Raw genomic sequence first — 13,135 nt, 5'->3', positions numbered from 1 at the left:
CTAAAATACTTTGGATATTTTCTGAGGGAGGCTGTGTGTGAGAACGCAAAGCTTGACATCAGTCATTTAAGAGTTTGGGTAGACTTAAGTCTGGAAAATCTAGTACATGTAAACAAAACCAGTTCTGATTTCTGGAACATATTTTCTACATCAAGTCTCGCTTCCTGTATTCTCCAACTTTTTAACACATGTATCCAATCTTGGTATCTTGTCTGATATTTTATTCCAGCCATCTAGTCTAAATAAAATAAAGTACAATCACTATTCAGAGCAAACTTTTCAGGTTCAGACAGTAATTTTCACTCTGACATGACACCCTGGTAGGCTGTAGAATACAGCGATAAGTTAAAATATACCGTAATACTAATGCCTAAGGTTACATTAGCATGTTACTAGTTTCAAAATTAGCTTCTCCTCCAAGCAACTAAAATAACCTCCTTCACATGGCTTCATAATTATTAAACAGGCCACTCTAACTTGTGACGTCCATGCCAAACTTTATATCTATTCTACTTGGGTACCACGGCTAAAAGTTACTTATTGCTTTGAAAACACAGCCAATGAAATGTTATGTTGCCTCACCTGTCAAACAGTGCCAGCAGGGTAAGCCGGTCAAAGTGCAGGCCTACCCACAGGTAGGGGAGAAGCCACAAACGGTAGTACTGCTTGGCTTTAGCAGCAGCAGAGGCTGCAGCGTCCTCTTGTCCCAGTGGTGCATCTTGGAGATCTGGGCTTAGATCTCCGTCCTGTTGCTCCAGTAGCTCTGGGTCCATGGTCAGCAGGCGGTTTAGACGGATCTGAGGGAGGGAGATCTGTCTCACAGTCAGCTAAACTTTTTTTTATGCTATCTTTTAAACTTTGTTGCTTATACATAAGAAGCAAACTTGCGATTACCAACTACAAGTGGTTAAATTGATCCAGGGACCAAATAATAGCTAGTGCAGTAGTTTTTAAGTTGGCATTATCACACTTGTTTTTGGCCTGAAGTATTAAAGCTAAGAAAAAGTAAAAGGGTTCTATATCTAACACAATAAGATAGCAACTTAAAACTGGCACAGTTTCCTTTTTGCTATTGTAAGTCACATATCTTCTTTTCTTGCAAACACACACACACACTAAGGATGTCACTGGGTGGGCACTCACCAGGTCATGAGGGTAGAAACGAACTGAGGTAGAACTGGAGAGGTGGGAGTCAGTATCCCTGCAGGACACAAGACAAGCATCAGAAAACCAGCAAAAGAAAAGCATTAGAAGAACTTAACAATATAAAATCGTTTTTTATTTCTGAGTGGCCTCAAACTAAACATTTAACTATTTGCTCTGGTTTGGAAATATATAATAATGCAGAGCTAGAGCAGTTAGCTCAGAGGGAGCTAAATGCACAGACAAGCAAAAGATGCAGCACTAAACTACGCACTATGTACAATAGAAAGTACACACTTTTTATAATACAGTTTTACATACCAGGAAATACAGAAAAAAGTCAGGTCCTTGCCAAGTTTTTACTCAAATAAAACTAGAAATGAACAACTGTGCCATATTACACCCTTTCATTATTTGTTAAACAAAATCTATGTCAAACGTGGTGTGCAAAAAATGGACATACTGAAGATTTGAGGGGAAAATAAAATGTACTTTAGAAACTAATTATCAACAAGTCTGAGCACTTTGTTGATGATAAATTGTTGAGTATTCAAGATCTAGCCAGCAAGTTCACCGTGTAAGCCTGTACAAAAAATAGCTACATTTCAGACTCTACAGGCCACAGTTAACATGTTAAATATTTAGGTTTGTGAAAGTAAAATCAAAAGACAAACAAGTATAGTTTGTTTGGAAGAGTTGCAGAAGAAAGCCTCTCCTCTCTGAAAAGAATATGGTGGCACAGCTTAGATTTGCAAAGTTGCATATAATAAAAAATGGCAAGACTTCTCAAACAATGTCCTCCAGATAGAACAGACCAAAGTGGAGATGTTTAGTCATGATGTAAAGCACCATGCTAGGTGAAACTCTGGAAAGTTGTGGATGGCTGATGATATGAGTTTGTCTTACAGCCACAGGACCAGGATCAGATTTTTTTTTCCCCCGCTGTTTAAAAGCTCAACATGGAAAATGGGACTTTTTTCACATGGCTGTGGCTGAACAACAGATGTTTAGCTATACAACATTTGTATTAGTCTAAAGTTAAATACACAACTCAAGTAAAGTTTACAAACATATGGAAACTAAAACCACAGCGACATTATCAGCAAAACAAAAGGCTCAAAACAGCAGGCTCGTCAATCAATTTGAGACTAACCATAGGTTATTGGAGGCTCGTCTGGTTGCTGGTTCAAAGTTAACCAGAGACATGTCGCATCCACCAGCCTCATATAAGGAGGGAGTGAGCTTTCCTGGAGAAATACAACAAAGAGCATCTCAGTCAGTCCCCGAGAGCCTGAGCAGAGCATGGCTTCATCTGCGGGGATAATTTAATTAAACAACATGTTTACATGCAGAGAATTTGATGGCTTTGGCAATATTGTGTGTGCTCATCTGAGCTAATGAGATTATTGAGTGAAAGTGCCTCCTCCCAGAGAGGCTGTAAGTAAGAATGTCGCTTCCTGTTTGACTTGAAAGGCAGTCAGTTTGTCGCTTGCCTTATTCCACTGTATCCTGTAGCGAGCTACAAAAGCAGGATGCAAACGCTCAACAGATGACGCTCAACAACTACAGCAGGTCTTGAAAAAAACAAACTAATCTGTAAATTTCATACATCATAAATTACAGATTATGAGAGAAACCACGATGGCACAATGTAAAGGCCTGTCTCCTTGAGTCCTTCATTTGGACTTCCCGTTCCCTTCCTCTTAGCTACAGCAAGAAATATTTAAAGAGACTTCTAATACAGTGATCCTCATAGTCATACTCATAGGTGTACTACACAATACTGGAATCTGCTCCAGCTTGTGGTAATAAAACCTAAGAAGCAATTCAAATATAGATTTTAATGAAGATATTATAATGTGGCTTTTTAAATTGTTGCAAACAAGCAGAAAAAAAAGCTAAAGTAGACTGTTGTGTCAATTAAGGTTAACAGCTTTATAACTGTTGACACAAAAACCGACTGTCAGGAATTTGTAAGCCTAAACCCACTTCCATTTAACCAAGGATATTTGATAAGGAAATTACCCATTGTGCAATACCTTTCCTGTGGTTGAGAACCAGGAGGAAAAATATTTTCTTAACCCATTGTAGCTGGGCACTGGTTTAGAGTGAAGCAACAGTTTCTCATAAGAAAACTGCAGAAACCAGTGGTGCATTAAAACCTGCATTAGAAGTTAAACATTGGCAGCAAAGTTAAGTCATATGCTACAAGAACGGAAACACACACACCATCCAGTCCTGTAAAAAACATAGACTGCATCTAGTCAAATTATGAGCACGAGTAATAATGCATTGAGGGGGAGAGGGTTTTATGACAGCTCTTACGCAAGCTTTTCATTTTCCACATCATGTTCACTGACATCCTGAGATGTGTGTGAACTACTCTTTTACACAGTCAAGAACCACAATGAGAGATGCTGCTGTAAGCACCAGGAGCTGTGATCAAAGAGTAAAATCAACATCCAAGTGAGGTCAAGTATTGGCTACAGACATAATATAACCAAGCGCAATAAATGGAGCGTGGATAATGCCGACGGGCTTTGACTGATTACGAAAGCTCATCAACCGTGAATGATAATACTCTATCAGTGCTATGGCTGACTGCCGCAGTCTTATCTATGACCAGCTCTCTTCCAAACCATCAAAGCTACAGCAGACGCTCTCTAACCAAAGCAAAGAAAACCAGAGTGACGCAACCAAAACCCCAGTCTTATGACGATACTTTTCATTTATAGCTTTCTTGATGTGCTCCCTACCAAAGTCATCCTGCAAGCTGGTGGCACCAACAGTTGAGGCTTTGTCCTGAGAACCCTCCAGGTGCGTGCTTCCATTCCTGGCCAGCAGGGAGGTGCTTGTGCTCAGCATTGTCACCTGGGATGGGGTTCTTGATGGCTGACTTTTCACCTGTGAAGTAGAAGGCTGGGAGGCCTGGTTGAGAGCCTCCTGAAGACTGTTGGAGGAGAAGGGAGAAAGGGAGGAAATAAGAAGTGGTGGAGGCCAGGGATTCTTTCTAATATACAACAACAGGGCAGGTGAGACAAGGTCATTCTTTTACAGCAGAGGGATTTTAGGTGATTGGATGCACATGCACAAAGGAGGTCCTTGAGTCAAGAGCAAAAATGGATAAACCCCACAACCAAAAAATCATCTCTGTGGAATATTTTTTTCCATAATAATTTTTATTTCCCCACCTTTACACCTATTTGACTTTAAATTGCAATATTGTTGTGTTATAAATTATTTTTAGCTACTTCTAGAATAGGCCATGGCCTAAAACTGAACTCCACAACCTTCACTTTTATCTGCTCCACATTAAGCCATTATTTGCACCCTGCAAATAGACCTAAGCAGCAGTGCCAGACAAGGATGTGATAGATATGTGTGAAAGTACTTTGAAAGCGCATGAAACTGTGTAATAAAGGAAATGAACTCTACAAGAATGAGATTAAAATTGATCTTCAAGAGTGTGACGCTTTGAATCTGAAGGAAAAACAACTTTTTCTATTTTAAAAAATAAGGGTAAAAGAAGATAATTTATTTAACAAACTAAGTCAAAGTGCAGAAGCAGTATGTGTTTAAAAATAAAAAGTACATCTCATGATTCAAGAGCTTGTAGATCCACCTTCAGCAGAAATACCTTAAAGCTACTGATTTCTGTTTGATATTATCAGCTTCTTACTGCTGTGGAGAAAATTTGACCCACTTCTCTTTACAAGGCTCCTTTAGTTCATTGATTTTTACCAGCATTTGTTTACATACAGCTCCTTCCAGGTCCCACCAAGCATTTCAATCAGGCTGAGGTCTGGGCTTTAACTGGGTCATTTCAACACAAATAATCACCCTTTCACCACCACGTTTGACCGATGTTATGAGGTGTTTGTGCTGACATGCTTGTGTTTTTCCAACCATGGAGCTCTGCGTTGTGGCTAAACATCTCCACTTTGGTTTGCTATGTACAAAAGAAATCCTTTAGAAATTTTGTGGTGTGTACTTGCAGTGGTGTAAAGGTGTTTGCCCCTGATTTCTTATTTTTTGCATGTTTGTCACACTTATGTTTCAGATAATTAGACAAATTTAAATATTAATCAAAGACAACACAAGTAAACACAAAATGCTGTTTTGTGTTTACTTGTGTTAAAACATAACTGTTTATAACACCTGAGTTCATTTTCTCTAGTCATATTCAGGCCTGATTACTGCCACAGCTTTCATTGAAAAACTGCATTTTGTGTTTACTTGTGTTGTCTTTGACTAATATTTATATATGATGATCTGCAACAAACACTTTTTCACACCACTGTATGTGACTGTACAAACCTGACCTGTACTGTTGAGTTCTTTGTTAACTGAAACCTGCAGTAATCTGAGATGTAGTTCTTGGTTTCTTGCGGTTTTGTTGGGATGTCCATTCCTGTTAAGACTTACTTAGAATGATTTCCGCTTGTGAATCATCTTTTTTACTGTACAATGACGGACTCCAAGTTGTTTGGAAATGGCCCTTCTCAGATTAAAAGGGAGCAACAGTTGCTTCTCTAAGATAATTGCTGATGTCTTTCCGCCTAGGCACTGTGTTAATAAACAAAACAAACGGTAAAACTCCAGACCAGCAAACTGCTTTTACAGAAGTGTTCACGCTGACGGTGATTAAATACCACTACTACTACTAACCTTTGTATGTCAGCACAATGGTCAGTATAGTTTTTCACACACTGCTGCTGCATTTTGGCTTGCTTTTTTGTAGAGAATAAAAACATCATGGTGTAAAATGTCTCACGTTTTAGTCTGAGGGTTTTATTGGCCCAATTTTAAGACCTAACAAGGTCCAGATATGTTAGAATTAAAAGAGGATGTATTTTCTTTTTTGCATAATAGACACAGCTATAAATAGCAGCAACATTATTTAATTTTGAACTTTTATTAAAATAGTGTTCCTTTTGCTCCATCCACACGATGACTGAGTTATCTTTACATTAACTTCTACATGACGAAGAAAGTCAAAGAAAAGTGAAGGGAGTGAAAGGACGGTGGAGGGCAGAGGGATCAGTGGAAGACAGAATGATTTTGCATTTTGTGAGTTTATTGACCCCTGGCAGGCTGCACACTTGTTTTCCGTGCTTAACAGTTTTCAAGGCTCAGCATTTAGAAAAGTGACCTTGCAACATAGAAACAGGAAAACCTCGAGTCTTGGCTATAGGTGAATAACTATCGGCAGTTGTTCAGCAAAACTGAAGTTTAAAAGACATCTGGTGCATTCAGAGTAAGACTTGAGTATCTTTTATCCTGTCTTTTGATATACTTACAGAATTGCTACTTTCCATAGATGATATATTACTTTTTTGTCTTCCCTTGAGCTTATAGGAACACACAGGCTGTAGTTGGGATAATAAATTGGGTGTCCCTAACAAAGCTACAAACTTAAAGTGACAGTTCATTTGAAGTATTCTGGGGGGAACTCATTACTCGTGCCAAAATGTGAAGTAAAGTGTTTAAAAAATAAATCCTATACAAAGTTTTTTTTTTTTTTTAAAAAGGAGCTGAAACAGGCGTTGGATGAGGCCAGACTGACACTATTTGAAATAATCTATTGATGTTAAATGCACATATAATAAAATAGTGATTCTGAGAGCTACAGCATTAGAAAGACTTATATTTTATAAATTAGTTAATATAAAAGAAACATAGCATTAATCTCTTGTGACTTATTTGTAAAAGTTGCACTCTTAAAATCCACCAAAAAAAATAGCTATGAGGTCTTAAAGACAAAACAATGCAATCATGTTGGGGAAAGTTTGCAGACCTCTGGTTTTTAAAATGATCAATACCAACATTTATTCCCACAGAAAGGTCTTTCAAAAGGGAAATCGCAGCGATACAGCAGGACCTCTGTATGACTGAACTAATCACGCGCACATCTGAGAAGACACAGTGTGTTATCCAAGATGATTAGTCAGAGCTTGTGGCCTTTATAAGGACTCTATTCTTTGATCCATGTTCAAAATGTAGACTTTAAAAGATTAGAGAGCAAAATAACAGGATGAAAATAGTGAGTTTTGAGGAAAAGAGGATCAGAACACCACATGCATAGTGGAGACACCAGTCCAGAAACAGATGGTGTCCTGTTTGATGTCATGCAAAGGAGAAAATGCAAACTGGTATTGATGTGTAGACAGGAAACAGCGCCGCCTGGTGACATGCTCACGCCAGACGGCGCAACAGAAACAACTCCCTGCTCCATGCACGCCGTACCTGAGAGGAGATCCAATGAGGGAGGTGGGAGGGGTTGGGTTACTCCCTGCGTTGTGCCGGCGCCGCACTGCCTGCCGACGAAACGTGCTACGCTCGCGACGGAATATGACCGTCTCTTCACTTCCAGGCGCTGTCATGATGAGAGACATCATTGGCCAGTTAGCTTGATGGCGATTCCTTTCTCTCAGAATTTAATGTGGGTGCTAGGAGGTGACTCGTCCATGTGTTATGCTGGGTTGCACCTCCATTTTATATTCTAAAATCTTAAAAAAAAAAAAATCTCATACATGCACCTCAAATGACAAACAAATGAATATTTTCACTCTGAATTAAGCCACCACTTGAATAAACAAGGTTTCAAACACTATATGACCAGCACAACAACACTGCAGCCTATTTGTTATGACTTTACCCCAGAAAATGCATGTCTTCTTAATACATTATTGTAATGGGTGCAGCCATAAAAGCCTGTCTAATAAAATGTGCTGAACAGTGCACAATGTGGCAGAGACCAATGATGGTCTCCCACTTGTCCAAAAGCTCCCAAGTAAACAAATCTAAATCAACACAATCTAGCTTTGGATGAAAAAAAAAAAGTTTCTTTTTTTTTTAAACCTCATTTAGGAAGCAACAACACACACCTTTATTTAATACATAACATTTAAAGGTTTGCTGCAATATTTTTCTTCGATTAAGCTTGTTCCATGGTAGCTAATGCTTGCATCTTTTACTAATAACCATTATTGAAACCAGTGCAATGTATCATGACATGTTTAAATATAAGATATGAGAAGCAGAGAGAGAGAACTATTAACAGCAGTAATATGACTAATCAATTTCTAGCTAATGTTAACCATCTCTTGCTAATTTTAGGTACAATTACACCCAGAGTGCATCTCGGCTTCTGAGATCGTATTAGCAAAACTGAAGTGTATTAAATTAAGGAGATGAAGCTCTGAGAAACTTACCGGTTTGTTTATATAATAATATCCAACATATTCAGTGTAAACTGCAACAGGCTGTCTGCAGAAGCTGAATTAGCACATTTGCTAAGACATCACCCAAATATAACAATCACACTTTCAGATCAGAAGCCTGTTCAGACCTGGTGCTGATGTGAGTCCTGGCTGATCTGATCACATACAGGCATGAATGCGCTCAGGATGAACTAAGGATGCATTTAGACCTGACTGCTTAGCCTAAATCCATGATTTTTCTTTTAAACAGTCAGCATCATTACATGACATTTAAAAAAATAAAACTTACTTTTAAAATACACGTAAACATGTTCGTCCAATCAAAATCAAGCAAAATCAAAGCTTTCAAAACCGGAACAGCAAACCCAGATTATGTGGGACAAGGACTGACTAAATCCTGAGTGTATACAGTTAGTTTCTTTTATACTAACAAAGAGTTTACAAGCTATTTTATTCAACATCTTATAAAGTCCTTGACTATGTATTCATTTTTTATGAAGCCCTGAAGTAATATAGATCAGTTTCATTATTTGAACTGCTTGAACGGCTAAAAACAAGCTAAATGTAAAGCATTTTGAGGCCATCAAGAGTAGCGGCAGTAAAGGAAGCTACTCTTGATGGCTGCAGTTACAGGACAGCTATTTCAGAAAACTCATTTTTAGTGTCGCTTTTTGTGTTTTATGAATACACATTTTCAACTTTTGCTGTCATTTTATGTTGTTAACATGCCGAGATGGGTACAGTTAGGGTAAAAGTACAAGACTGGGTTGCCATTTTCTAACAGTACATAGCACAAGTTCTTTGTTACCTTACTCTTGTTAATCTGTACTCTTACGAAGAAGCTATGGTAAAAAATTAGGGTCTTGATTCTGTGGTTTTGAAACTTTAGCCTTTGGTACTGCAGACGTGCCTTACTTCACACACGCTCTGGCCTAAATTGAGCGATGCTGACCACTATTTAAGGGTAACAAGAGGTAACATTACATGATAAAGAGCAATACTGAGACAAGAACAGTGGTCCAGTCAAATGGCCAGGTTGAACTCCTTCCTCACCTGTAGCTGAACTAAACGGTGCATTAATCCTACTAAATGTGAATCCAACTGAGTAAAACTAAGAAGGTGTGTCGCTCAGTTGCACGTTCTACAACTGAGGTGTGTTTCAATTGAATAAAAAAAGTTGGAATTTCTAAGTTTGAGAGTGGGAAAAAAATGACTGGAAGCTGGATTTCTGACTTAGGAGGTTAAAGCTCACCAACGGCAACCTTGTAAATTAATCAAACATAGCTGTTGAATCCACTAAAACGGGCGACGGCTGCAATGTTTAATAGTTTATCCTGTCAGTTTGTGCATCATTAAATCAGTCCCAGATACAACACTGCCATGCTGTGGTTTTTCTATGTGCCTTGGAAAACAATCAACTTATGAGTGACGTCATCTCTTGCTCTGCAGAAAGCAGCGTGAGATCCGATCTCATCCCATGATGGCATTTTAACACCAGGTGTGAACACACATAATTTGATATTGTGACTGAATCATCTAGGACACATATTAATACTTTGTCTGAACAGCCTCAAAAGTCAATGAGTACCTTTAAGCAACAAACTTTATGCTAAATCAGACATAAGATATCATGACTGCTTCTTTACTGACTGGGACTTGTCTGGATTAAAGCCACATTTAAAAATATCCACACAGCAGTAATCAAAGAAAAACAAACTTTTTTTGTTGCATGTTTCTCACCAGAAACCGAGGCATATTCAGCCTCTATTGCATCACTGTAGGTGACAACTGAAAATCTGACAAAGCCAAAAAGTGCAAAAATCTATAAAAACAGCCACAACACACACAAGCCATAGAACAAACCCAAGACATGGAAGACCTCAGCAAAAATAAGATATTAACTCAAACTTGAAGACTGTGGGGGAGGGAATGTCTATTAGACTCAGTGTGTATGACACTAATAAGAAAGCGTCTGTTTGTCTAACCTCAGCACAAAGCACACACTGTGGCGTCATACTAACAGCGAACTGCACAGGGAACACTATGCTTGGGTCAGAATTATAACTCCATGGAAACTCACCATGGTTACACTGAATTTACAAGACAGACAACATCTCGTATGCAGCCACACACACAGGCAATTTTGAGGCATACCTAGTGTCTAACAGAACACACTCAGAACCGGTTTTGGCTTATGATTTCAATCATTATGTTCATGTTAATACATTAAAAAGCTAAATGTGTTATAAAGGTCAAAGTATACTCAATATAAAATTCATTCACTTTATCAAAACAAACTTAAGGTGTAAAGCAAATTTTAAAATAATGTCACTTGTTTCGTGTTTCAGTATTACACAGTTCTGTGTGTGGTGTGTGTGTGTGTGTGTGGTACCTACCCCGCAGGGAAGCAGCAGTGGCATCCTGAGGCTCAGTGAAAGCTGTCTGGTTTGGCAGACTGTTTCTGGAGCGGGTCACTGATTCCAACTGGGAGGCCCGACCCAGCAGAGAAGCAGCATCCAGGACTTCCCCTTCTTTGGCTTCCAAATCCGACTTGGAGGTGGTGAGAGGTCGAGGCGCAGATGGAGCTCCTAAGCGGCTGGGATCATTAAGGCAAGCAGCGGTGCCACTGTCCAAACTCAACACCCTGGCATGCGTTTTGGCACTACCTGTGCTGGGCGTACGGCGGGAGGCGCGGCGCTTCCCTCCACTTCGCGTTCCTTCCTCAGATCCCGCCGCAGCCTTCATTGCAGAGGAGGAGGAGGGTGCATTGACTGCTGCACGCTTGGCTTTCAGGGCCTTAAAGTGGTCCTCTGGGGAGTGGCAGGAGCGGGAGGTGGTGCTTGATGAGCTGTCTGTACTTGGATGGTGGGTGGAGTGGAGACTAGAGGCACAGCTGAGTTCACTCTGATCACTAGAGTCATCCTCTCCACCACCAGTAAAAACAGCGCTGCAGGGTTTAGCCATACCACGCAAAGACAAGTAGTCCCGGTGACGGCTGGCATCGAAGCTGCTTGCTCTTTTCTTACCGCTCTGCCGACGTCCACAGCGCCCCGTTGTCAGAGAAGAAGTCCTCTGAACAATGTTCGCTGATTTCAATTCAACATCATCTGTTGTTTGCTCCTGCTCTGCGCTAACAACACCTGTTGAATCATCGACACTGGTCCTAACGCCAGGCTCCTCCGCGTCTCCAACAGGTTCCAAGACTTCCTTGTTTCCAGAAGAAATAGTATCAGCAGTTTGTTTAGCAGTCAGCTCATTGGCGTGCGGGTTTTTATTGGCCTCTCTAGGGGGGAGGTTACTGAGACCTCGGGAGCTCAAACTGCCGAGGCTAGAAGTCCCGCCATCTGCAGGGGCTGATACAGCCTCTCCTCTGTCCCGTACACGCTCATCCCCTGAAAGTGAGAGCAGACTCTCCACATGTGTAGAACTGGTCTGTTCGCTGTGGAAGCTGCTGACTGTGCTGTTGGTGTCCCTGTCTGTGCCGCTGCAATAACTCTCAGTGGAGCCACTACTACGGGTGCTCAGGCTCCTCAGGCTATCTGCACTTCGCTCTCCTCCTTGGGACTTCCCTCCTCCACCAGGGCCTTTCCCACCACTACTACCCACCTGTACCTGGTATAGTCCTGAGCTCCCTTCCCCCGCCTCCCTGGAGACTGAGCGGGCAACTCTGCGTGGTTCTTTGTGCCTGTAACACTCAACTCCAGAGGTGGAGGGCACGGCTTGATCCTGCTGGTAAAGCCGCTCTGCTGCCTCTCCATCACACATCGCTGGCCTGTGTGGTCTGGCAGCTTCCATCTCGCAGACAGGGTCAAGGCCACTCCTCCTGGGAGGAGGATACAGAGCAAAGTCTGGCAGACACGGGTCGGGGAAAGCGGAGCCTGCTGAACTAGATGTCCGAGGTAGGCCCCGCGAGCGGAGCTCCTTCCTAAAGCTCTGAGATTGCATGGATGCGTGAGTGGTCACCTCCGTGTCACAGGACGAGTGCGACAGGCTGAAGTGATAAGCAGCTGAGTTACAGAGATCAGCAGGCTCCCTGGACAACTCTGAAGGACACAAGGAGGTTGATGGCTGCAAGGAGGCGAAGGAGTCATTGGGAACAAGGCAGTACATCTTTGTGTCTGAGAGCAGATCTAAAAGAAGACACGGGGGGAAAAATGATCAAAACATGGATATGTCAAAACCTTAACTGTGAAAAAAAAAGCTTTTTATAACGTGTGTTTACCATGATCATGACTGCAGCTCTCAACCAGAGTCAAACTGATATCATCTGAGATCTTTCCCACATCTCCTACAAAGAAAGCAACTAATCATTGAATCCTCTGGATTCCACACAACCTCTACAGAGCATGTTCTCCCTCAATCTTAAGGTGTTGCATATCAGGACATTAAAAAAGAGAATAAACTAATCAAGTAATGAAAAAGTAGCAAGCCTCTTGAAAATTTAAGAAGTGCAGTTATTTGTGTTACATACATGAGCTAAAAGTGAAAAGTTTTCATAAATATCACTGAGTAAAACAGACTTGAAAATTCTACTTAACTACTTTTTATAGTTACAGAAATACAGATAAAAAGTGATCTGGCAAATGATTTAATCACATGTTATGTTAAAGGGAGTAGCACTAATTACCTTTAATAACTATTGCTCTTCCATGTGTGGATGCAATCTGAAACGCATAGCAAAAGATCATTACTTTCTTTTTTTACAAAAAAACATATCAAAAGCTCATTTCTATAACAAAACCTACACACACTTGGTGTAATCAGTACAA

General features: G+C 40.6%; 1 protein-coding gene across 3 annotated transcripts in view; it reads right to left on the bottom strand.

The window, feature by feature from the left end:
- Positions 1–13,135, bottom strand: part of pcnx1 (pecanex 1) — a 35,232-nt gene that overhangs the window by 16,993 nt on the left and 5,104 nt on the right. Inside the window, exons 4-11 of one of the 3 annotated variants that reach the window (XM_041972811.1) lie at positions 12,994–13,030; positions 12,589–12,654; positions 10,763–12,496; positions 7,390–7,519; positions 3,900–4,093; positions 2,297–2,390; positions 1,144–1,201; positions 583–812 (exon numbers count right to left, since the gene is read on the bottom strand). In XM_041972811.1, coding sequence (XP_041828745.1) covers positions 583–812; positions 1,144–1,201; positions 2,297–2,390; positions 3,900–4,093; positions 7,390–7,519; positions 10,763–12,496; positions 12,589–12,654; positions 12,994–13,030 — 2,543 coding nt within the window. The remainder of the gene's footprint in view (positions 1–582; positions 813–1,143; positions 1,202–2,296; positions 2,391–3,899; positions 4,094–7,389; positions 7,520–10,762; positions 12,497–12,588; positions 12,655–12,993; positions 13,031–13,135) is intronic. The other 2 variants (XM_041972812.1, XM_041972813.1) reach the window with 2 other exon arrangements.

The sequence above is a fragment of the Melanotaenia boesemani genome, chromosome 20, assembly GCF_017639745.1.
Source record: "Melanotaenia boesemani isolate fMelBoe1 chromosome 20, fMelBoe1.pri, whole genome shotgun sequence".
Taxonomy (NCBI): Eukaryota; Metazoa; Chordata; class Actinopteri; order Atheriniformes; family Melanotaeniidae; genus Melanotaenia; species Melanotaenia boesemani.
This window is presented reverse-complemented; position numbering and strand designations above follow the sequence as displayed.